This window comes from Micrasema longulum, unplaced genomic scaffold (genome assembly GCF_059751315.1).
Source record: "Micrasema longulum isolate JH-2025_06_02 unplaced genomic scaffold, ASM5975131v1 h1tg000664l, whole genome shotgun sequence".
NCBI lineage: Eukaryota > Metazoa > Arthropoda > Insecta > Trichoptera > Brachycentridae > Micrasema > Micrasema longulum.
Genome location: NW_028277860.1, coordinates 106967 through 134878, shown reverse-complemented (window position 1 = coordinate 134878; position 27912 = coordinate 106967). Strand labels below are relative to the sequence as shown.

The 27912-nt window shown below is 31.3% G+C and overlaps 1 protein-coding gene across 6 annotated transcripts; it reads right to left on the bottom strand.

The window, feature by feature from the left end:
• Positions 1 to 224: 224 nt before the first annotated feature.
• Positions 225 to 27912, bottom strand: Mer (ezrin/radixin/moesin family protein merlin). Of its 6 annotated transcripts, XM_088229397.1 has the most exons (15): positions 27367 to 27912; positions 27121 to 27250; positions 24812 to 25014; positions 24236 to 24360; positions 22656 to 22758; positions 20180 to 20386; positions 17465 to 17539; positions 9690 to 9743; positions 9499 to 9603; positions 7138 to 7269; positions 4640 to 4786; positions 3915 to 4010; positions 2428 to 2520; positions 1357 to 1553; positions 225 to 499 (listed from the first exon to the last, which is right to left on the bottom strand). In XM_088229397.1, exons 1-15 carry the CDS (start codon positions 27451 to 27453, stop codon positions 289 to 291), a joined length of 1965 nt encoding a protein of 654 aa, XP_088085523.1. In that variant the 5' UTR covers positions 27454 to 27912; the 3' UTR covers positions 225 to 288. The 6 variants fall into 6 exon arrangements, with proteins under 6 accessions (XP_088085523.1, XP_088085524.1, XP_088085525.1 ...); XM_088229398.1 differs by lacking the exon at positions 9690 to 9743; XM_088229399.1 differs by lacking the exon at positions 17465 to 17539 and having other exon boundaries at positions 2428 to 2532.

Sequence of the window (27912 nt, the reverse complement as noted above, 5' to 3'; positions counted from 1 at the left end):
TTTTATTTTAATCTTTGGAATCAATGGTTTTAACCAGAAAACATTTAAAAAAAAAAACTTTTAGTGTGTTTTTATGCAGGTTTACTATGAAACTAAACCTCGGAGGATATCGTCGGGTGTTAAAGCATGAAAAATAACAAACTACTGCATTTTTAACTTGTTTCATAAAATATGGTCATTTAGAGAGTTTCATCAGAACCTACATATACCGACGATTTATTTAGTTTTCTTTCTCGCGTTCTTTCTCAACTTTTTGGTCACTCGGCGTAATGGCGGTATCGGAGATGACTACAGTTCCTCGTAGAAAGCCACCCTGGCTTTGGTGGAGCCAGACTTAACCTTCTTGAGGGTGGAGTACTTGGTCTCCCCCATCCGGACCTGATTGTCGTGCAGTTGGTCCAGCTCCGACTGCTTCTCGTCTACCTTGAGGACCTCTATCTCGGTGCGAAGGTCGCGCAGCTGGTCCTGAAGATGCTTGGACTTCTCCAAGTAATCCACTCTGAAAGCAGTTTTTATTTGCAAACACAAGACAAAAAACAAAAAGGGTGCAAAATTTTATCCTATACGGTTAAAATGTGTTTATATTTTTTACTTTGTCATTCGTTCATTTTTGTGCTTAAATAAACTTTGGCAATAACACTAATTGTTTTATTTCATTCAAGTTAATTGAAAAGGCCATAATTTCTGTAATTTTGTTCATATTAATGCGCATTTTAAACTAGGAAAAATATCATAATTTAGTTATAAGATTATTTACCAACTCTGTACCAGTCCAGGGACTATGAAATATTCTAGTAAAAACACCTTTTTTAAATAAATATTTCATGTCAACCATGCCGGGAATCGAACCTGAGGCCTTTGCTTGGTAGGCAAATGCGCTGACCACTACACCACGAGGCCGACTGTTGTTATATAGTTATATTTATGGGTAAATAAATATTATATATTATAAACCGTCACCATTTATATATTTCTCCAAAAAAATCCAATTTTGCCACCCAGCGCCCGGCGCGTTTCGTTGAACAAAGAAACTAGCGAATTATATAAGCTTACTTCTGCATACAAATATGACTACTGTTTTTAAATTCTTAAAACCTGTTGGTGTTTTTTCCTTCTTAAGTAAGCTTGCAGATTACAGATGTTATTTGAATAATAGTATTTCAAACATGATTTCCTAAGGCCTATATATCTTTGATATTATACAGTTAACATATGACATAGAACATGTGGCGCTCGACACGGTCCTTCATGTTGATATTTCAACCATAATTAAAATAATACCTAAACCTCCAATTTATTACATGTACTGTATGTTTCTTATATAAAATAGTATAATGAATAATGATTTCGATCTACCTTTCCTTCTCTATCTCCAGGGACAGTTGCTGGATGTCCCCTTCCGAGAGCAGCTCATAGGAGGTGAGGTCTGCGGGCACGGCGCCCCCCGCTAGAGGCTCCGGGCTGCGGCCCGAGATGTGCAGCGACTCCAGGTCGCTCTGCAGGTCCGACGGTAGCGAGCACGACGACGGAAACAGCATGGACGGCATGGGGGTCTAGGAAAACATCTTGATAACATAAATAATCTCAATGTTGTAGGACTCACCCGGAAACCAGTGCCCACTGTCGCCTAACCAACTATCAGTGACAGTGCAGAAGGCGAATCGTGCATTTTCTGTACGTAAACAACAAAATAATCAAAACATCCAAAATACAGATTACCTAACACTGATGTCCAATTGCTAACAGAAAGGGAAACGGAAGATGACCTCAATTCCCCAAAAGTAAATAGAACACTAGGGATAACTACTATAAAAGCAGTGGTACCCTTAACCCTCCCTCCCCGGTACGCGGTGATGTGTAGCTAGTACACATTGCGTCTAATAACTATAATATCTTCAAAGATATTGTGTTTAGATTTTCAGTATTCCTCCATTACACATTTACGTATCGACTGAAATATTTTTTTATTAAATAATGAGTACTTATTGGGCACAAAAAAAGCATTTTATCGGAAATTGGGGATAAATTACAAATATCATCAAAAGTATACTCCCAGTCAGTCACGTAGCCCAGTACTAGCTACGTGTACTTAGTATCTCTCGGGAAGTTGACGCGGGTGCACGTTTCGCCCGAGTCGTTAGCGATACCCAATGGTTTTTTCATGGTGTCAACAGTTAGATTTAAAATATTATCATATTTTAATTAAATTATGGTTAATTCAAGCCGTTCCCTATAAATATTTCATTTTTCCTTTTTAAATTTCTTATTTTATTAATGTGTCGTGACTACACAGCACCGTAACTCGGGGGTGTTTTTAGGACATTAAGGGAAAGGTTAATCAATTGCTTGAATTTTTTCGTAGATTCTATGCAAAATAGGTTGGGATTAAAAAGGGTGAGAGGAATCTCGGTGCTGTTGTGAACTTACTTGAGTTAATGATGTGGAAGTATTCCTACTAATGAAGAGCAGTAGCTTCTCTTTGGCTTGCTTCTCCGCCACACGAGCTTGGAGCAATTCATTCTGAAATGAGAACTATTTTCCTTAATACACCGGCCTTGGTGGGTGTGATATTATTGTTTAGGTACTTGATGATTAGGCCCCTCGGAAGAGCTTCCTCTATGTTGAACAATATCACTTAAGGTAAATATTTAGTGTTTCATGTTTCAGGTTTTTTTTAAAGCCATTTAAATACTTAATTAAATTATTAATGACACATTCTATCCTTTCTGCATCCATTTATCAAATTTGCATTCCTCTTCCAAAAGTTCACAAACCTGCATTCTGTTTCGAAGTACACAAACTTGCATCACTTCAAACAAAACTTGAATTATCTCTTTCAAAAGATCTCAAATTTGCATTCCCTCTTCCAAAAATTCACAAACATGCAACCTTACATTCAAATACACAATTATTTTTTCTAAGTTAATAATAAAAAGCCATTATAATAAGCCATGTGTCCTTCGTACTGAACTTTTGGATAGCATTATAGTCCTTAAAATATAGCTTGATTAAAATGACAGCTGTCAAACTAATGTCACTAGTGATGGGAAATTATTGATCACTGATCATGTACCGATCAAATCGATTTCATCAGTTTTTTCATGCAAACGTGAGACTCTGTTTCCGAAAATTGATATAAAAACGTAAAAACAAACCGATAATAGTGTGTTTAAGACAATTATTTACTAAAAAATAAGACATTATACTTTAACTTTAAAATACTTTTCTTCATGAATAACAACAAATGAAGTATTTTTTAATTTATCGATTTACGTTGATCAATTTGTACATCTCTAACATTTTTGCAAAATGACATAACCTTGTAAGAACGTCGTTAATAATTAGGTTTATTTTTATTTTTTTTAGTTTTAAAGCTGATTTTATATAATTATGTTGATTTATATGTCAAGCATTGTATTAAAAAAATAAATTAACATGCCAGATATGAATGATTTTTTGTGTGTCAATATAAATCACCCCTTAGACGTTACTACAAAGTTATGTCCTCACTTTTGCTGACAACTGTCATTCTAATCAAGCTATATTTTAAGGACTATAGTGTCCATCATCAGGGTTGATGTCATTTGTGTAGATATATATTATGTAATGTTACGTAATTAGGATTGTCACAGTCAACGCTATATGCAGTTAGTTAATCCGAAATCTATGCCATTTAATAATCCACTAAAGTGCATCTGAACGGTTGTAAAAATCAGATATTTTTTTCTTTCGAATGTTCACATACTTATACTCCCTCTCCTAAAAGTTCATGAACTTGGGTTGCTTTCAAATTCCACAGACCTGTAGCTCCCCTTTGAAAAATTCACAATCTTGCATCCCCTCATCTAAAGGTTCAAAAGCTCTATTTTTACAAACACTGCGTATGGACTGGTGACTCAATGTGTTCTTAATACCTTTAGTCTATCGGCTTCTGCGACCCTCTTCTCAGATTCCTCTACCAGGCGCGCAGTTAGGAACTCCGCTTCTCTTGTCTTACGCTCGAGGTGATTCTGTAATCAGAAATTGGTTTGAGAGAATATAATGACTACCTATAGAGAAGCCCTATCCCTATGTTTCATAGAACGCAAGTGATGTTGGTTAGCAACAAATTGGCGGCTTTTTTGTTTTATTTGACTACATAGGCATAATGGTTCTATCAGATGCTTTTGTCGCTGTGCTTGGCTTTGTTTGTAAATAACTTGGATATTTACGTTATAATAAATAAAAATCGACTATTAATCGACTACAAACTAGTAACAATAAAAACGTCTCATTTTGGGAGTTTTGAAGTGACTTTTAACCTTTAAATAAGTTTCAGATTCGGTTTCAGTTTTGGCCGAAATTAGAACAGAAGTCGATGTTCGGTTTCAACTGAAAATCTTTTTTCGGTTAGTCACTAGCTTATGGGCTGTCATTGGCTGGTTTAAGTGGCCACTCTACACACTGTGTAACATTCACCATTCTGCCTTTGTTTAAACATCCACACAAGGATGCCTGTTTAGAACGTGCTCATAGGTCAATAAGGAAAGTAAAACCAAACCATGAAGTGTAATGAATGCTCAATGTTTTTTTAAATTTTGATACCAACTATGGAATTTTATCGAGGAATATCTATGGAAAAATCCTAATTAAATAATACCTTCTCTTCTTCTGTGTGTAATGCGTTGATTCTCATTCTCGCCACCTCCCTCTCAGCTTCCAAGGCCTTCTGCGCCAGGAGTGAGGCTTCCTCTTCCGCTACTCGACTTTTCTCCGCTAAAAGGTCTGCAGTTTCTTCCGAGCGTTTCTACAAAAAAAAAATAAACAGTCAAACATTATTCATTGCAAGTCCACAGCTGTGTTAATATGTTCCATACAGCTTTAAAGCAAGTTCCTTAGAATGAACATTATTTTATTCATGCTTTATTAAGTTAGTTCATAACATCGTAAGAACTAATATAAACTTAATTAGATTACAATTTATTATCACAATTTCAAAGAGAACGTATTTTTTTCAAATTAATTTTTAATATTTCAATGCTTTTTATTTACTCAGGTAAGTCATTGTACAGCTACAATCCCTTGTACAATGCGTTTTGAGACTCTGTGTTTCTTATCATTGGTCATTTATGTCCACATGCGGAGCTTAAACCTTATGTATAATAAATATATATTCGAAGAAATCCATAACAGAACTATATCGTTGGTGACTGGTAAAACTCACTAAATGCATTGTGGACTATACTGAGAAAAATCACTTTGAATGTTTGACTCCATAAAAGTTTTTTTAACAAATTTTAAACATTATACATACTCATGAAACTATCTTAGTTCTTTAAAATTTTTTCAATGGATGAGATTTTAAAAAAAAATATATTTAGGAAATGGAATTAACGGCTTTCACCAGAAAACATTTTTAAAAATTAAAAAATTGTGTGCATGATAACTTTGAAATAAAACCTCGGGGGATTTTATCAGTTGATAAAGCTCGAAAAATAACATATACATAACTGCATTTAAAACTGTTTTTTAAAAATTATTTTGTCATTTAGAGGGTTTTACCAGTATACAGGCGATATTGCCTAATACAAAAACTCTCCTCGAGCGTGTGAATGAATATGATTATTTATTTATTTTTTGTACATAATGTTAATTGTACATTGGCGGGCTTATTGCCAAATGGAAATTTCTTCCAACCAACCAATAAAATAAAAGTTTCATTTTTGTAATTCAAGTCCCAAAACATATTCAATAAAAAAGCTAAAGATATACGAAAATATAAATAATTACATTTGTATATAAATTACCTTAAATCATTACTACCTGTATAACTCAATGGAAAAAAGGAATAAAGAGGAAAAAGGAAAGGAGGAGAGATTAAGGAAGAGAATTGAAATGAGATACTGTAGTAACATCTCTGATAGTGGATGGGAGATGATTCCACAGTCGAGCCGCATAGACAATATATGAGTTAGAGAACAAAGAGGTAAACCATGAACTGATAAGAGTTGAAAATTTTCACAGAGGTAAACAGAAGTGAGAGGGAATGATTGTCTCTCTGCTGTCTAATTTTGAGCCATTTCAGTTGCCTACGATAATCCGAAATGTGGTCATATTTCCCAAAACCAAAAATATACCTTATGCATGTATTCTGGAGTCGTTCAAGTTTATAGAGTTGCTCACAGATTATATCAGTCATGAAAACATCTGCATAATCTAGAATGAGTAGTAGTAATGCTTGTACAAGTGAGCATTTAGTATTGACGGGTAAGAATTCTTGCAACCTTCTAAGTGAGTGTAGACTGAAAAATATTTTGCGGCTTAATTCATTAGTATGAGCTCGCCAGCTCGCTAATTATACAATGTTATAGTTATATTTATAAAGAGCCATAAGCTAAAGAGGTTACTGAGAGTCTGAGGGGTTGATGGTGGCTATAAGATGGCTAACGCATGTTTCTATTTGAATTGTATTAATTTAAATAATTTTATTAATTGAATTTTCGAGATCCTCATAACGTTTTACTCTTTTTTTTACTATGTATATTACTATGTTTTTTACTATATTTTCACTGTATTTAATTAACCTTTTTTAAAATTTTATTTTTAATTTATTTTTTCTATGTATTGATTACCGTTTTTATGTTTTGACTGTCTTAGAACGGGGTAAAAATAACCCTAGTTAGACAGTCAAAGCAACTTTGTATAAATGTATAATTTTATGTAAACGATATGATAATAAATAAAAACATAGATAAGCTACAAGCTGCCTGCGTTTGCCGATAATAATATGTATCACTGTCTTTTATGCAGAAACATAGGTAAGTATTTTGTAGAAACATACATTGGAATTTTACAGTAAAGAAAATCATAAAAGATACTTTTTATGTGATTAAATTTAAACATAAATGGAAGGTTAATATTTTGACCTTAAGAGGCTTAAGTTTATAGATAAGAAACAAATTAAAAGTTAAATATATTCAATACATTATCCAAAACTATTGTTTAAAAATGTAAAATTTTGTAAATGTATTATGATACGTGCAAGTAAATGAATACAACATAATAATAATAAAGTCCAAAAGTGTTTATCTAAACATATTTTACGAGAATAGTTATTTAGGGAAATGAAATTAGGCTTGGTCAATTTTAATTCCTTACCAGAGCATCATTAGCAAGTCGAATCTCCTCTTGATAGTCTTGTAGTTTCTGTTCCATGGCGGCCTTGGCTTTCTCAGCCAGTTCCCGCAGTTGTTTCTCCTTGGCCAACTTATCTCGTTCTATCTGACGTCTCTGCAGAAAAGACAACAAAATTAAAAATATCTATGAAAATCACCGATGTTACTATACATTTCAACATTTTTTGTGATTTACAACTGATAACATAATTATCTAATTTTAAACATGTTTGCAATGTAATAATATAAAAAGTCCAAATCCTCGCAGAACTGAATATTTAAAGTCAAGTATATGCCAGTAATGTGGGATGTGCTGACTCCTAAATTCACTACAAAATTTTGATTTTAGTTCCGTAAATCAACTTGTCACGAGAAAAAATTGGACAGCATGTATTGGTTACACATAATAAAAATATATTTATATCAATTTTGAAACAAAATAAAACAGCTTAAGTTAAGTTGTTGAATAAAATTATTTCGATAGATCAAAAAATTAGATTAACTTTTATTGAAAAACTGTTTAACCTTGGCAAATAAATGTTTGTCGCAAGACATAAAAGTAGCAGTTCACAATTGAGTCCTGGTTTCGACCCTGATTTATGGACTTGGAAAAACAGGGATGAAAGTAGGCTGAATGCTGTCAAAATACAATCCCTCAGGCGAATGTATGGTAAAACTATGCACAATAGATGCACAAATGTTGAGGTCCGTACATTATGTAAGGCAGAGATAAGCATTATTGACAAAATCAAAAAAGGAGCATCTGCGTTGTTTGGACATGTAGAGCGAATGGACAGAGAAAGAATTACAAAAAATATTTAGAATGCGAATGTCATGCAGAAATAGAGGAAAGCCGAATCCAACAAAACATGTTAAAAGACGGAATAATCGGAGTGCGTGCATGAGAAGATGTATGAATGTGGAGGAAAATCGATCTGTATGCAAAGATAGAGTGATGTGGAGTTCTATCCTCTCTGCCTACCCTTAACCCATTGCACCACAAATAAAAATTATATAATTTGTTCATACAACACACTATTTAATTTCGATACATTTTTTAATTACAATTACATTAAGACTTAATTAATATTTTGTAATAAATAATGTGAAATAAATTGTGATTATTACATTTTATTATGAAATCAGTAACCGAAATATACTTATTTATGAATAAGGTTATTGGCATTCAGTTAGAATGTTAAAAAAAATCACTTCAAAGACAAACCGACGAATCGCCGGCTTTGTCAGTCAGTGACAAATTTACCTTGGCCGGCTTTGTGTTGCAATGGGTTACGGGGGTTCTCTGGTTTGACGGTCGGATTTTTAAGTATTTTTTGTGAGACCCAATGAAGAGATAGAACTTTGGAGTTTTTATCATTTATTTATAAGGGTTTTAAAAGTAAACATAATTTTTTTGCTAAAAATATTCGTAACCAAAGTTATAGCGCTCTGAAAACACCTCCCTCGAAAAAATGGACCCTCACTCCCTCCACAAAATCAGCTGATTGGCTTATTTGAAACTAAAAAAAATTGACGGTGTTTTAATCTGTAAGCTTATATCCACGGAATGGACTATAATGAAAAGAAAAATTTGAAAATTGGATTTTTGACAGACTTCGGAACAAAAAATCGAATATTATGTACTTTTCGTCAACTTTTTGTTTAAAAAAAATTGAAATATTTAAAATTTTGGGGTGATAATAGATCATTCTGTGCGTCTATATATGTTGAGTCGACCCTATAAATTTGAAGTGAATGAAAAACATAGTATTGAGAAAAACACGTTTGAAGTTTCAAGTACAGTTACAACTCATACCAGCGCTCCGAATACCTGCCTCTTCTAACTGCTGCGTCTTTATAAGGGATTCGAATTTTAAAAATTGACTTAACCAACATATTTTAGATATATTAACGAAACAATTTATGCAAAAAAAAAAAAACATTTTTTGTGCCCAAAATAGCATGACGGTTTGTTTGCTTTTGTTTAAAACAATGTTCACTCAAAATAATGAATTCATTTATTCTAAATTGAAATTGAATAAAAAATATACTTCGTAGTCGCCTAAATGTCAAGGGGTCAGCCATTCTCGGGAAATTAATTTTCATTCTTTGTTTTTAATAAACGCACGCCCATTTGGCCATAAAAAAAATCATAGATTTTGTAGGTGAAAAGGGTGCTGTTAAAAAATGGGTCGTTTAAAAGTATTTTTTATTAACAGTAGGTAATAAAAAAACTTTGGAAAACACTAAACTTTCATGGCAGTACATTTATGATGTGTCATGAAAAAGAAATTTCATCTGAAAATACATGAAATCACAAAAACAAATAAATATATATATTTACCTGTTTCTCTTCTTTCGCCTGGGCCTTCATCTGCTGGACTTCCATGGAGTCTGCTTTTCTCCGCCTCATATACAAGTCATGGTTCCCAATACAGAGATCCAATATCTACAACCATATTTTGACAATAAGCAACCGAGCCGAGAGAAAAAATGGCAAAAGAGAATATGATGGAGAAATGGAAAAAATCACACCTTATTCGCTTTATCACGGGACATACTATGCCAAAAATGCAGAGGAGAGTTGTACTAGAAAAAAAATATTATCAAAATTTCAAAAAATAACTTTTAACTCTCCCAATTATTATTTTTATTGAATAACTTTATTTATTTATTTACAGTTCAAGGAACCTTTTACAAAATTGTATCACAAGAATCATAATCAAAGCAGAGAAAAAATTACAATGTAAGATGATAAACCCACAATATGAAATATAATATTTTAAAGAATAATGAGGAAGTTCAGTGGTTTTTTTTTACTTGCTAATAGACTATTGACCTTTTCCTCACTGAGCATCTAAAATTTACACATGATCCGAACGGGGGGACTAAACGACCCCACCGCCTACTTGTATATGGCATCAGGAGAATAAAACGTTGGAAGTGTTTATGACCGTGCAATAATTTATTCATGTTTTCGCGTACAAATATTTTACTCATTAGTGTATTTTATTCATTTTTGTTAGTTTGCCGAATGCTTACGTACATAAAGTGAAATTGACCAAATTGGTCTATGGGGGATTCGAATCCCCCCCTTCGATCCGGCTAGGTAAAACTAAGCCAAAAAAAATATAGTTTTATGTTTATGTAAGGTAAGTATCTTATTATCAGCGCTGATTTTTTAAAGCTTGTATTTCTGAAATTACTCAGCGTGAGAAGTCTCAAGTTTTCTTCCATTTCTTCTCGGTCAGTTCTGCTGATTGGTCCGTTAGCTTACCATAAACTGGAAATCTTTCACAACTCTCTTATCATTGGTTGATTTGTTAATAGACTTAAGCCAAAAAAAAGTTTAAAAAATATATATCGTATTATCTTATCGATTTTTTAAAAGTTTTGTATTTCTTTATTTACTTTTGCACCACAACAGGCCAGAAGGCCCAATTACAGTGGTGAATTACATCACAGAACACCCAGGCTTGAGAAAAATCACATTTTTATATTTGTGTTCTCACCGGGAATCGAACCCGGAACCTTTCGTGTGTGAGTCAAGCGTCTTGACCTACACCACGGAGGCCGCCTATTTCTCTAACAACTCCGCGTGTGACGTCAGAGGTTCTTCTCTGTCAGTTCTTTCGATTGATTCGTTGACGGTAAGCAAACCAGATATCCTTCACATCTCTCATTTCATTGGTTGGTTCATATAAACTAGAGATGTCATTCAAAGTAGTTTATTTTAGTTTAAATATTTTTTATTATCTTTTTTGTACATTTTCAAGAAATTTCGCCGTACAATTTAATGCTCTCATTTTGACCGCGCATAAAAACAGTTTTTATATCCAATTTCCCGTAGGGCTGAACTTCCTCATTAAAGCTAAATAATAAAATGAAAAGAAAGGAAAAACAACACAAGGGTGAACAAAGTTGGAAGAAACACAGCATCAGTAAAAAAAAATTAAGATTTTCAAAAGCGATTAGGGCTGGTCTGAAGGTCACAAAAAAGTCAATAAGATATTGTTTTAAATTGAATATTACAACCAGAATTATCTTTTTTTTCAAAAAAAGAGAATACAATTCTATAAAGAAAGGTTTCAACTAAAGTATTTTTTTTTTTTTTTTTTTAAGTTATACCGAGGGCACAATTTCAAGTAGAAATAAAGGAAAATGTCACAAAAATGTATGTGATTTTAAATGCTTGTATTTTTTTTCAAAAACGAAAAATTAAAATTTGGCCGCGGCCACTTTTATGTTAAATTTATTATCTTGAAATTATAACAACAAATTTTTGTTCAATACTTAGTCTTTATTGAGATCCCAGATACCTAAGTTTAGTCTAAATTTGAAATGGCGTAATCTGCCGGTATAAAAGTATTATATTTTAGTTACATAAAACTTTTAAGTATATTCTTTAACAGAAATACCTTTGAAAAATATTGTTTTTATCTAATTTATGTTTTTTTATTTTTTTATTATTGCGCGATTAAAAAAAACATTAGTTTTAAAATGGCAAAATCGTATGATTTCCTCATTTCGCGTTCGTTTTACCAGACTACAGCCTTAAGGAACGGGCTTGGAGAAGATTCAGCCATAGATAGATATACAGCACTCCCCTCCACTCTAGCTCGACTCTTTAAAGACCTAGGTTTGAAATAAGATAGATCTACACGGGTCGCAATGATGTCAGGAGCTTATTCAGCACTGACCATCTCGATTGAGAATAATAATAATCAACAAAATACATGACAATATATAAACAGTAAAAAGTAATTCAAAGATTTTTGAAATGAAAAATAGGCAATAACTTTTTTTTATTTGAATCAATTTCAAAACTATGTACGCAAGGCAGATGTTATGTAAAACTTTTAGTGCTTTAATAAAATACATTATTGTTAAATATTATTTTTTAAATATTTTAATTCAAACATAATCAACAATAATTTGTAAAATATCTTTGATAGTTGATGGGAGATGATTCCACAGTTGGATGCATGGACAGTAAATAAATTTGTAAAGAAGTACATATTACATATGTAGTTACTGTAGATTTTTTTAATTTTTTTTATAAAAGAAATATTTGCGTTCTTATGATTTTCTCAAATATTTCATTTTGAGGGCCATTTTCAACGAGTTGTGAATAACTCACTATTAGAAAATGGGAATCGAGTTGGGGTAGAGTGGGATTCAAACCACAGACCTTTGGTCCGTGAGTCCGAGACACTAGCCACAGGACTACAACCCGATTTATTTATTTGTTTATTATATACGCCCAGAGGGATTTAACATGGCAGATACAAAATGAAAACTTAAGCATTTCATGGTATAATAAGTCCATATGTAGGTACTTATCTAATTAACAGATATTTTTTTATAAATATTGGATTACGTTTTGCTTTATAGTACAAAAAATAGTCGTATTACATATTATATAAAGATAAAATGCTACATGAAATGAGGTAGGTTCATAATTAAATATATTTGAAAAATTATAATGGTTTTAGGCAAAAATTTTAAGTTTATAGTAGGTATTATTTAAGTGTAGGTAAGCAAAATACAAAAAGTCAAAGTGATTTTTACAGCATTCAAATAATGTAAGTTATTTTTATTTTATCGCCGTAAGAATTTTTAATTTAAAAACTGACTATGGAAATTGAAACATATCAATTTCTCCATACTCGTTTCCGAACTGATGTAGTCTGACAATTGGAGAATTTACAAAATAATTATGTCTATCAGACGCCACAACAAAGGTAGAATGCAATCTTGTTCATCTATTTGGTACTTTGATACCTATCAGTCTCGTTAAATCGGGGACGTCCAGTGTGCCATTTGCCATTTTGCAAGAATTGATTGCATTAGTACAGAAGTTATTTTAGAAATATGTCATTACTTTACATTGATAATTTTTTCACTCTCAATACGCATAAAGAAATATTAGCGTTCTTATAATTTACCCAAATATTTAAATTTTGGTGGCCATTTTCAATGAGTTGTAAATAGCTCACTATTAGAAAACGGAAATCAAGTTGCGATAGAGTGGGGTTCGAACCTCGGATCTCTGATCCGTGAGTCCGCAACACTAGCCACGGGACCAAAACCCGATTTCTTTGAATCGTGTTGTGGTCATCGCTAATGCCATTTTCGTCATCAGTAAAATAGCAGCAGCAAAAACAACAACAGACCACCGTGCTGTCTCCCGAAGGGGTAGGCAACGTGGATAATTTAATCAATCATATTATCAACAAATGGACAGTTCTATCAGACTATACAAACATTGATACATAATTCTCTACACTAACCACCCATTTTAGTAACAAAATGAGGAAACAAGTTAAGATATCAAGATAGAATTATATTTACATATAATTGTAGGGTCTGTACCGAAAGCAATTCGAACCTGTGATGTAATTAAATATTGTATACAAATTAATTCCTATAAGCAAATTTAATGAGTAAGCAAGAAAATAGAGTTAAATAAAGATTATTTGACTATCTAACGAAAAAAGATTTTGAATACGGGAGTCAAAGATCGTTTCAACCCAGCATTCTTAAAAGAGTTTTTCATAAAAGTGGGCATCCACTTAAGTTAAATATGAGTATATGGATTGTTTAAGGACATAAAAAATATAAACAATTATGTTATTAACAATAATATATACAAAGGTACTATTTATAATACTTTAATGTTATTTAAACCAAAACACAAAAAAGAAACATATTTTTACAAAATAAATCCTACTTAAAGCGTTTAAATAACTAACTATAATACGAAATCCAAAAGAACTCGGAACAATCATAAAACAAAAACCCCCTGTGTTTAATGTGAGGTTCTACGAAGCAGAAATAATATTAAAATGCCAACATTAGTTTGAACAGGGAGGAGAATATTTAAATAATATTATTTTGGAATTTTCACACAAATATAGCATGCTAGAATAAAAAACGGAATTCGCACAGCAATGACTGCTAACCGACGATAACTTTTAAATAATTATAGACATAAATTACTTAATTAAATTAAACATAATGTTAAATATAGGTTAACATGATTGACTCATGTCGATGTGTTTTTGTTGCTCGCTCTATAGTGGAAAAACACACATAACTCCGATAATAATAATTTATATACATATTAAAATCCTCGAAAATGTTATTTAATTAAAATCAAACACAATTTCGATACGGATGATCAATGATATATATTTTTTTTAATTTACGATTTTTTTTGTTTAAACACATTCGCGGTTATGCCACAGCTGTCAAAATCATGTCTCTCATTTAGGAAACAACATCAGTCCAAAAGACATTGGTAGTGAAAAGACGGCTATAGCAAACGAAACTGAAGTTATCAAATGGTAGGAGAAATTGTGTCTCTATAAAAAATGGTCCGCAAAAGTGTCCCAGTGTGTTAGTCAAACTTCAAACCATCAACTAAGGTCCAATCGGAATTGAAATATTCAAAAAAATAAGAAAGTCGTGGTATGAGTCCATATGACTGGATTCCATGAGAAAAATGTGAACATGGATGACTCGGTTCTATAGATAAGTAAAAAAAATAATTGAGTAATACGATTCATTATATTTTGAAAACACTACTTTTCTATTCTTCAAATGTATACCTTTTAAAAACTGTTGGTTTTCTCTTGTTAGACAGATGTTATCATATAGAAAAAAATAAATTCAACAATCTCTCAGCTCCATAACTAATTAAAACATTGTGATAATTTGCATAACAACTTTAATACTAAATCTGGTAACCATCGGGCATATATTTCACATAAATATATACATATTTATTTAACTTATATATGTAAACAATGATTTGTTCCAAATCAATTTAGGTCAGTCAAAACTTTTGTCAGCCATAACTCAAAACTATAGTCCTTATAATATAGCTAGATTAAAATGACAGCAGTCAAACTAATGTCACTAGTGATGGGAAATTAATGATCACTGATCAAATCGATTTTATCAGTTTTTTCATGCAAACATGAAACTCTGTTTCCGAAAATTGATATAAAAACGCAAAAACAAGCCTATTATAGTGTGTTTAACACAGTTATTCACCAAAAAATAAGACATTTATACTTTTTTCATGAACAACATCAAATTAATTATTATTTTATTCGACCAATTTACATTGATCAATTTGTCCCATCTCTAACATTTTTGCAAAATGATGTAACCTGCAAGAACGTCATTAATAATTAGGTTTATTTTAGTTTTAAAGCTGATTTTATAGATTTATGTTGATTTATATATGAAGCACATTATTTATCTTAAATTAAAAAGTTAAAATTAAATTTATATTTTTATAAAATCACTTTTTAAAGCGCCCTTGAGGTGTTATATTACAAAAAAGGCGCTTTATAAGTTATCCATAATTATTATTATTATAAGAATTATATTTAAAAAATTAATCAACATGCCCGAAACTAATGATTTTTTGTGTTTGACAATATAAATCACTCCTTAGATGTTACTACAAAGTTATGTCATCACTTTTGCTGACAACTGTCATTCTAATCAAGCTATATTTTAAGGACTATAGTAATTTCTAGTTATCTCTGTATGGAACTGAGCCATCAACATGCATCTTCTTTCTCTTTTATGACTTTATTCACTAATGGAGTATTCTAGCCATTTTTATACGAACGATTTTTGATCATTTCCTCTATTTATTTTAGTTTTATGAAGGCGAGTATACCCAAAAACAGGCTGAGCCTTTGCGGGATTCGTCCTTGTGATTATTATTGTGCTTGATTTTGTATTTCCAGTGTTTATATATTTACAGTAATACTCTTTTGATTGTTATTACATACACGTTTTTTTATTCATAAAATATAAATACTGAATTTTTGCCAGTGTCAAGTTACATATGATGTTTCTTCAAAATGTAGGAAGACTTCACAGATAAATTGTAAAAAATATCTAGTAGATATGAGGATATGAAGTTAGGAACTATACAAATTGGATCTGCGAGTTATAGGGACATGTTTGGCAGGTTAGAGAGTAAGGAAAGGTGAAAACTATGAACTATGAAAAGGGCGGCAGAGGAATATGTGGGAAGTCAAATTCTTTTATCCTCGCTAGATGAAATCTCATACAACAGTGACCTGATTAATAACGGTGATCATCACACAACAAACTATGGCTATACTCGTCAATCTGTACTCTTCGACATTCCTAACTATTTAAAAAATAGCACTCTACGAAGAATACAGATTACCTATAATGACAGTTTTAGTGACATCGACATACTACGTTGTAAATACCATATTTTTATCAGATCTGTTAAAGACATTTTAAATTTATCTCCTGCTTGACTTTTAACTTTTAATTTGATTTTTAATTTTATCTTTCAATTTTAACTTTTTAATTTTAATTCTTAATTTTGACTTTTAATTTAAACTTTTAACTTAATTTTTATTTAAACTTTTCATTTAAATTTTAACTTTTACTTTTGATTTAAATTTTAACTTTTGATTTCAACTCTCAATTTATATTTTTATTTCATTTAAATTATTTATAGACAATTCTTGATGGAATTCCATTGTAATGATGTAATAACTTATATTTACATATAAGTTATTAATTTTAAAAATACTTGGTACACTTCCACTTATATATGTATAATATTCACCAGTCTGAAGATGCCCATTAGAGGGTGAAAGCGCTAATTGGTCAAAATAAATAAGTGGAAGTGTACCAAGTATTTTTTTAAATTAATAACTTGAATGTAAATATAAGTTATTACATCATCTTAATTTATACTTACTTACATCTACTACCTGCATCTAATAATTTATTGTTGGTTGTGATTTTTTACAAATAAATTAAAATGTTCATGGAAGCAGAGAGAGAGGGAGGAAAGTAGAGTGGCTATACAATGTCTTCTCCTTTTTATGTACTTTTTATGTAATATTTTTATTTTTACTTTTTTAGAATTCAATTATTTTTCCCCTCTCCTCCTGCATTCATAATAAATTAGTGTGAAATCTGTAATTGGTCCTACTTTTTTTCATTGTTCTTTTGTACCTTGTTTTATATAAAGACTGTATGATTTCATTAATAAATAAATATACTTCTCTGTTGTAATATGATAAAAAAAAAATATATTTTTTAAAGCTTTGTCTGCCTACATCGGGTTGTATACCTCGCTCCGAGACAATAAAAAACCACTAAAAAACCATCATCTGTCACTTGATAAACTATATTTTGTTTTTTTTTTTAATACTTAGATAAATGAAGAATATTTTCAAAAGGGTTACTGTCCACTCGATTGCTGTGCGAATTCCGATCTACTGATAACTTACATGACTCGGTTCAACTGGTATATTGAAATAACAAGAATTCCTCGCTGATCGTAAAGCCGGCATTATTGCGTAGATCTGATAGCATTCAAAATACATTTACTGTAGCATTTTTAACCAATTTTTCACAAGTTTTTTTTGTACAAGTTTTAAGTAGGATTTGCTATGTAAAAATATGGATTGTAGAACAGAATGTACTTTGACAAAAGTTAATATTATTTCAAATGCTGTTAGCATTCTTTAGTTGTTATACCTGTATTTTTTTCCCTGCACTAATTTGACAAACAATTACACTTATTTGTTTGTAAATTTGTATAAACCACTTAAGGGGGTTCTCTGGTTTGATGGGTTCAAAAAATCGTATTTTTTTGCATAAATTGTTTCCTTAATATATCTAGAATATGTTGGTAAAGTGAATTTTTGAAATTCAAAGCCATTATAAAGATACAGCAGTTAGAAGAGGCAGGTATTCGGAGCGCTGGTACGAGTTGTAACTGTACTTGAAACTTCAAACGTGTTTTTCTCAATACTATGTTTTTCAAACTTTTCTCCATCATATCTTGAGAATGGCTTGGCCGATTCACTTCAAATTTATAGGGTCGACTCAACATATATTGACGCACGGAATGATCTATTATCACCCCAAAATTTAAAATATTTATATTTTTAACAAAAAAATGGCAAAAAATACATAAAATTCGAAATTTTTTGTTCCGAAGACTGTCAAAAATCCAATTTTCAAATTTTTCTTTTTATAATAGTCTATTCCATTGATATAAGCTTACAGATTAAAACACCGCCAATTTTTTTAGATTCAAATAAGCCAATCAGCTGATTTTTTGGAGGGAGTGAGGGTCCATTTTTTCGAGATAAGTGTCTTCAGAGCGCCATAACTTTGATTTTAATATATATTTTTAGCTAAAAATTTATAAGTAAACTCTTGAAAGACCTATAAATAAATTGTAAAAATTCCAAAGTTCTATCTCTTCATTGGTTTTAACAAAAAAACCCCCAAAAAATGCTTAAAAATCCGACCGTCAAACCAGAGAACCCCTTAAGTTTTCAGTTCACATCTACCAGTTTTGAGATTACTACCTCATCATGGGGACTTACCCGAGGGTTGATTGACTGACCTGCTTCGAGCTGAGGTGTACGCAATATGTGAAAAGCAGCCATTGACACTAATGCATCGTGTGCTGGAACATAGTCCAGCATTTTAGCAATGAACAGCATTTTGCAGTGGTCAGAGGCATTGTAGTCGCTCAGTTCTCGGCACATAGGCATATTAGGTCACATAATGCATGCACGTCAGCTCGACTGCTCAACTCAAAACAGGTCAGGGGAGTAGCATACCAATCAACCCTCGTGCAAGTCCTGATGATGAGGTAGTAACCTCTAAACAAGTCAACGTACAACTGAAAACTAAGCTAGTTTATACAAAATTATAAACAAATAATTGTAAAATGTCATACCACAAAGTGAAAAATTATATTAAAAATATGACAAACAATAAGAAAGTTCAGTGCTACAGGAAATTTGTTATAAAAATGTTTATGCGGTAAAAATTAGAGAATTTCATTATACAGGGAAGTCTCTCTTAAATGTATAAAAAAATTAATAAAAATTAACTACTTTGAATGACATTTTTTTTTTTTTCTTTTATTCAGGAAACATAAAAAGTTCACCACAAGTTCTTGTCAATCAACCAATCAATGATAGCGTTGACATGTATTGTGATATATTTTCACTTTCCGGGATTCCATTTTATTAAACAGCTACGAGGCTATACTTTTAAAAGTCAGGACTCAACTCACCGGTGAGAACAAGTGACATCATGGGCGGAGTAATTTCAAAATTACAAAACTAAAAAACATAGAATACATAAAAATGTTTTTTTTTTTAAATGGCTTAGTTTGATAATAAACAAATAAATTAAAAAACCACTGAACTTCCTCATTGACCACCATAACATTAGAAAAAGCCTGCTCAAAAGTCAGAAAGGGTGGAGCTTTACATTTTTTCTTTTATTTAAACACCAATTGTAGCGTGTCTCGATCATTTGTTTAGCTAAGGCATATTCATATTCTTCATTATTGTAATTAATAAACACCTTTTAAAAATATATTTCATATCAATCATATCGGGAATCGAACCCAGGACATTGTAATTGTAATATTGTAAAAAACTCGAGGAAATACTATCAGCATTTAATTATTTGTACCCATGATGAAAAAATTACTTCATATTATTAAAGAAACTTGAATATTCATTGAAATAATTCTTCAGTGTGAATAAAATTATTCATTAATAAGTCATAGAGATGCATTTGATGTTTTATTTGGGATAATTACTTGAAGACAGTTTTATCAAATTTGTAAAAAAAAAAGGTTTTACTGTTGTTTTTATAAAACTTTTAAGGAAATATAGAGAAGAATGGTCCTGCCAGATTATGGTTGGAATTTCCAATTCTCATCTCAGCAACTATATATTTTCTAAATATCATAAGTTTTTAAAACTAATTCAGATAATATTACGAACTATTGATATTGATAGCTCAAAGAGCAGGAATGGTAATATACCAATTTAAAATTCCATCAACTGAGTTGCCACCATGACAGTCCAACAAACATATCCTTCCTACTTGTGCCGCACTTCTTACTACGACCTATAGGAACTTTTATTTTAAATTAAACGGATAGATAAGAACCATCAACTTACCAATTTATTCATTCCCTTGGGAGAAAAGAAGATGAAATTTGTGGACGATTTGTCTATGAATTTGATAACAAACTTTTTATCATCAAATGATATGTGCTTTATCTCTGACCACGGAAAAGATGTTTTCGGAGATAATTTGTCATCTTTTTCATAAATGTTTAGACCGAGAGCAGTCACTCCCAGGAATAAATTTGTTTCCTTTTTATTCTGGAATAAAATATTTAATTAGCATATTAAAATACATTCTGGTAATCAACACTACAGAAGAACAAGTCGACGGATTCCTCTTGTAGTATACAACCTAGCACTCAATTTTAGGTTATAATAATTGGGTTATTTATACAGCACCGTTTTGAGAAAAAGGAGGAATTGTGGCTTGGAATTAAGATGATGATTTGAGAATAAGAATGAAGAAATAAACCGTGAGCTGATAAGCATTGAATTTTTTCATGAAGGTATATAGGAGCGTTAAGACTATGAAGTACAGTGAACAGAAGCGCAACGGTGTGTTAGTCTCTCCGCTGTGTAATTTTGAGCCAATTCAATTAAATTCAACTGTCTTGATAATCAGATACGTGGACATATTTACAAAGTTATGTGTAATAAATAAATACATAAACTTATAGAATATTTATAAAAATGAGTTATCGGATTCTTGAAATTTATTCAATCTCAACTTAAACTACAGGCAATAACTTTAGGTTCTGTTTGAATGTATGTATGGATAATGGCATAAACTATGTTATGTTAAAAAAAAATAGACCATATGGCTAGTTTTTAAAAAACTCAACAATGTAATATTTTCTTTGAATACTATATTTTTAGTTACTTGTACCTAGTACACATAAAATTTGTATTACTTAAAGTTTATATAATATATTATTCAACAAAAGAAATTTGTGTATACTAACTGTAATTATTTTATAACAATACATAAATTCAACAATGTTTTGAGTATGTCCAAATGCTTGCATACTGGCTGGATTTTCTCCCTAGGGAGTTGTTCATATTTAAATTGGTTGCAACAGAGAGGGAAAACATCAAACCAGCCAATGACAGGTCATAAGCCTTGTAAATGCCTAGACTCTCATTTATGAAATTCTCAAAAATGTTTTCCCTCTCTGTTGCAACAAATTTAAATATGAAAAACTTTTTTTTAAAGTTACGATATTCAGCCAAGTGCCAAAATTAAATTAAACAATTATTATATTAATTGATTTTCGATTTGATAAACAGGATATCGTCGGTGATACTGCAGGTTTTAATCAACCAAAAATACCGCGTATATGTCAGAAAAACTATCATTATTTAGAGTCAAAATAGCAATAATTGAAAACTAACAGCTCTTAGTTCCTATAATTTATTTATTTATTTTATTTTATTTGGGATTTTTACAGCTATTACATAAACAAAATAAGTAGAAAAATATTAACAATACTAAAGCCAATTAAAAAAAACCACTGTAAATCTAATGACACATAATATATAAGAAAAGAGTTTACGTAATTGTATGTGTGTGACATTTTTATTCATGTGTATGTGAATGTGTGTATGCGTAAATGAATGAGGGAGAGGGTATATAGTATTTCAGGGATAATATATTAATTTCAAGATAATAATTTCGGGGATAACAGTATTTCAGTAAAACTTTTTCATAAAAAAACAGATTACGCGGTATTGCAGTATCACCGATGATATATTATTTATACTCTGTACTAGTTTTTACCTGCAGCTTTGCTCAGGTGGTATTAGAGAGAAATTATTTAGGTAATTAATTAGTTGTGACGTTTATCAATGAGAGTTTATGTTCATCAATAAAAAAATTCCAGATGGAATGATATATTTTATCGGTATCGAAAGTAGCTCGGTCTTCCAACTATTGCTATGAAAGAAATACGATGATCCATTAGTCTATGGTGACGTAGCATCATTATTCTGTTCATAAATCCAAAATCCTATAAGAAAACTAAAACGAAGAGCAAACAAAACTAACCATAGATAAAACAAGTCAATTTTAGAAATGTAAAGGATTAATTTCAAATTGATTCTTTTTGATATCACACCTTACCGCCTATTCATTTAAAAATAATGTTGCTCATTGTTACTATACTTCATTATGTTTTTAGTGCACTTTTGAAATTTTCAGGGTGATGACCTATTTTACTTCCCATCTCTCCGGCTATCCCTGCGTTAAAAATCAAGTCGACGAATACAAACAAACAAACACACTTTCACATTTATAACATTAGTGTAGATTAAAGCTCCAGCTTCTTACTGTCGCTTAAAAACAACACAGGTACTGTAATTTTGCAACAGGGGTACAGTTTTAAGCTGATTTTTCATGTAGATTATGAAAAAGAAAAATGTATTCATCTCAAACTAAAAGCATCAACATTTTGTATAAAATGCAAATGCAGTAAGGACCTAAATCGCATAATGTCACACACACATGGGGATAAAGTTGACATTTACTCACATTTATTGCAAAATAGTTGACACCATACATACTTAAATCTTGAGCTATTTTAAGGTACTCCATTTCAGCTTCATCTCTTGACATACCACTATTTTCAGCATACCTAAAATGGAAGAAAAAATATAAGAAAAGACAATGTTTTTAGAATGTTTATAGACTAGAAGACTTATTAAGATCTAAATTTATTGCAACAGATAGAAAACATTTTTTAAAAGAGAATGGGGAAGTCGAGGCATTTACAGAGCTTATGACCTGTCATTGGCTGGTCTATGTTTTCCCTCTCGGTTGAAATAAATTGCGATCTTAATAACTCCTTAGGGAGTGAAATCCGGCTTGTCTACAAATATTTTGACATGCTAAAAACGGTATAAGAAGTACTAAAATTGGTGTTTTCACGCGTTTCCTGGTTGGTAAAATAATTCAGCCAGATGATTCTCACCCACATCAATAAAGGTTTCAGTTCTTTCGCTGCACAATAAAGTAAATTTTTTCCCCCATATTCATTAGCGTTTTCCGTATTTGTTGTCCCTCAATAAAAAAAATAATTGAGTTATACTATTCATTATATTTTAAAAACACCACTTTTCTATTCTTCAAATGTATACCTTTTAAAAACTGTTGGTTTTCTCTTGTTAGACAGATGTTATCATATGGAAAAAAATAAATTCAACAATCTCTCAGCTCCATAACTAATTAAAACATTGTGATAATTTGCATAACAACTTTAATACTAAATCTGGTAACCATCGGGCATATATTTCGCATAAATATATACATATTTATTTAACTTATATATGTAAACAATAATTTGTTACAAATTAATTTAGATCTGTCAAAACTTTTGTCAGCCATAACTCAAAACTATAGTCCTTAAAATATAGCTAGATTAAAATGACAGCAGTCAAACTAATGTCACTAGTGATGGGAAATTAATGATCACTGATCAAATCGATTTTATCAGTTTTTTCATGCAAACATGAAACTCTGTTTCCGAAAATTGATATAAAAACGCAAAAACAAGCCTATTATAGTGTGTTTAACACAATTATTCACCAAAAAATAAGACATTTATACTTTTTTCATGAACAACATCAAATTAATTATTATTTTATTCGATCAATTTACATTGATCAATTTGTCCCATCTCTAACATTTTTGCAAAATGATGTAACCTTGCAAAAACGTCATTAATAATTAGGTTTATTTTAGTTTTAAAGCTGATTTTATAGATTTATATGTGAAGCACATTATTTTTCTTAAATTAAAAAGTTAAAATTAAATTTATATTTTTATAAAATCACTTTGTAAAGCGCCCTTGAGGTGTTATATTACAAAAAAGGCGCTTTATAAGTTATCCATAATTATTATTATTATAAGAATTATATTTAAAAAATTAATCAACATGCCCGAAACTAATGATTTTTTGTGTTTGTCAATATAAATCACTCCTTAGAAGTCACTACAAAGTTATGTCGTCACTTTTGCTGACAACTGTCATTATAATCAAGCTATATTAAGACTATAGTAACTTCCACCAAGAAATTTCAATAACCTGAACATTATAAAATATAAAAACTCACCATGTCTTTATTCTATCTTCCCACATTTCCGCGGTCATCTGGTATTGATCGATGACCCGCTTGGGAAGTAGATTTTCACTGACGAGCATTCCGGGTTTATATAAAGTTTCATCGTAGTCTCCGAACTAAAATAAAATAAATTTAATAATCATTGTCATCATCACACCCAATAGTGCATGAGAATTGAAGAGTCAAAATGTACAAATTTCAAAGTAAGAATACCACTGTAATCAAAATTATTATAAGCTGTATAACCAGCAAGAAAATTTGTTTATATGTATTGCAACGGAGGGGGAAAACATTATTGAGAAGGGAATATGGAAGTCTAGGCATTTACAGGGCTTATGACCTGTCATTGGCTGGTTTAAGTGGCCACTTTACACACAGTGTAACATTCACCATTCTGCCCATGTTTAAACATCTATTAATTTCGAAGTTTCGGTGGAGATTTTCAAAATAACAAAACTTTAAAAAATCATAGCGATGACTATATGATACATAATTATTTTTTTTGCTTAGGTTGGTGGTCAACTAACAAACTTTAAAAAACAACTGAACTTCCTCATTCCACTGTACCTTGGCTTGCACGGCATAGCTGGCCAGCAACACCGATGCCTCGGGCGGGCAGTAGATGTCCATGCTGAGGATGCCCTGCTTGGCTTGGAGGAACAGCAGGTGCTGCGTCACCTCCTGGATCAGCTCCGCAACATCCTCCGGGTAGAACTTCCCCACAAACATGAACACCGTCGTCGGCTGCTGGGAAGCGCACTGATCGTGGACTGGGGAGAGCAACAAAGATCAACTAATTGTAATCAGTCACCATAATCTTACCAAATGCTACGTATTCCATTGACTCGAATGATCAACTTGCCCTTATTAAACGTATTAGTGAGGAGATTCCTTGCTACGGGAAATTGAAACTTATTTTTTTCATTCGCGGGATAAAAATTAGAGTTTTAATTATACGCAAATCTTCTCGAAAATATATGAAAAAATTCATTAAAACGAGCTACTTTGGAACGTCACAGATATATGACCACGTGCTTGCCATAGCCAATAAGTTAAAGCGTTTTTATGTTGTTGTGGCAACCAGCAACATATTTCAGGTTTCGGGGTAGCCTTGTTTATTACGTTTAGCAGGGACAAACTATAATTATACAGGGTTTAACTTTTAAATGTCGGACACAAAAACAAGCTGTCGTTCCTACAAATTAATCTGATAATGTCAAACGATGCCATAAAATGCTTACAAGTCAGCGCTTCATACAATAAAGGTCAGTTAAACTCATGTGTTCTTTGCGTCTTGTCAATTACGTTTCATTCTTCAGTTGTGTGCTTTGATCACTCACCTACCAGAACAGGTGATGTTGCGGGTGCTGTAATTTCGGTGGAGATTGTCAAAATTACAAAACTTTGAAAACTCATAGAGAACATAAATAAATAAAAAAAAAATTTTGGCTTAGTTTGAAAATCTATTAACAAATAAAAAATACTTTTAAATACACTGAACTCAGATACCAGTCTAAGGACAATGAAATACTGCTATATCCGTTTTTGAATACAGAAATAAAAACACAAAAATTAAAACAAAATACACCCGGCTCCCTGTACCTTAAAGCTGGAAGTCACATTTTTTGAAAATTGAGTTATGAATGTATTAATCTATTAGTAATAGAATCAGAATCTATTAGTGCTAAAAGCATTGGAGTACTCCGGTATACCACTACTGAAATAGCTTGTTCTAAAACACCAGTAGCGCATTAATAATACTCTTGATTTCAACAAAATTCAACGGTTTGCTGATACCGAATAAACTCCATAATTTTTATAACAAACTACATCTGACGCAGCGAGGAATTTTGCACAAGATTAAATCTTACTGTCATAATCAACCGTACCTAACCATTATGTCATTTCTTTTGCCGTTAACTTCATTACTTATATTACTTTGCTTTTTTCACAAACTATTTTATTGCTATTAATATCAAGTCATTTATTTTACATTTTCCCGTTATTTTAATAAATAATTAATGGCACGTAATTCAATGTTTTTGTCTGAAGAAAGTTTTATAAATAGATTGTTTTTCAATCAATATTCTACATTACTTTTTATACTAAAATCCGAGGAGAATTAGGGCGCGGGCCGGGCAGTTAGAACAAAAAACATTGAAGTCCCATAGTTATTTGATAGTCCATATTTTAAATGTTTTTTTCCTAAATATTCGTATCAAAAACCTATAAACCAAAAAAAAAACGGCAATAAATTGTGTTTTTACTTGGAGAGATACATTTAAAACAGTTTTACAACTTCAAACCGCTCTCCTGAACAATTTACCAAATGTGACTTCCAGCATTTAAGCTTTAAGGTAAAGACTTGTTTTTTATATATCGAAAGTTATATCATTAGCATTGTCAAAATCCACTCCAAATATTTGATAAATTTTCGACATTATTCCTATTTGTGAAAATATTCTATTGGGAGGTGAGAAGGCTGTGTAAATAAATCATTTTTAACTGAAAATTATAAAACAAACTTCGATTTTACAAATTTTATAACTGTTTGAAAAACTTTAAATACTCCAATCAGCTGTTAACACAAAAATATAGACATACTTAAAAACAATTCCATTACACGCACAGATTACACACATGATTACTTTACAATTTTTATAGTGTACCTACCTGCATATGTTTAACTTAAATAAAACAAGTACATAACATTGTACATGATAGATGCGAGTTTGGATGAACTAAAAGAAAAAAATAGTACACATAATATGCATACATATTATATAATTTGTGAGAACAAAGCCATCACTATGAATCACACATCCCCATAGAAAAATTAATGGCTGTTGCATTCTTAAGATTTGAGAAAATGTTACCTTTCTTGTCAAGTTTGAGCCACGATATAAACTGCTTGGAATCTTCATATTGCAGGCCGAAATACCAAGTTTCCCTTAACCCAATCGTCCTACAAACTAATTCAAAGAGATCTCTTCCGGTAGCGCGCCACTGAAATAAAACAGAAAGTTTTTAATGAGGGCATAACCTAACAGTTAACATTTATGTTTGGCTGTCAAAAAGCGTGCGCAATATGGATATTCTCAATAAAAATAATGCGTTTTCACCTCGAGATCAAATTCCAGCTCAGCGTCCAAGGTACACACTTTTACGGGAAAAGATTTTCCAGATTTCTTTCTTCGGAAGGGTGGCATTCTTTCGATGATTTCATAATAACTAATAACACAACTTCAAATAAAAGTACGCTATTTCTCCAGTTCACTTATGCTAGAATTGCACCAAATCGCAAACCCTGAACCATTTCATATCCTCAAAACGTATAAAGTACATTTAATATTTTAATTTTAACATGATTTTAAAGATATTGACAAACAATAAACCAAATTAAATAGATGTCAGCGCACGAAGTTTTTTCACATAAGTTAGAAGTTACAAAGTTACAACCATAGAAAGGCGAAGGGAAAAGTCACAAAAGTGAGCGGATATTGCCACCATGAAAATATGTTATTTTAATAAAAAATTCGATATAAATTCCTTGAGAATTGTTTTGAAATAAAGCCTTTGTTTTCAAATTCAGGAGATCTATAATTGCTATTTTTTTTTGAGTCCAGCAGTATGGTGTTGCTGCCAGTTTATTTGACAGGTACAATTAC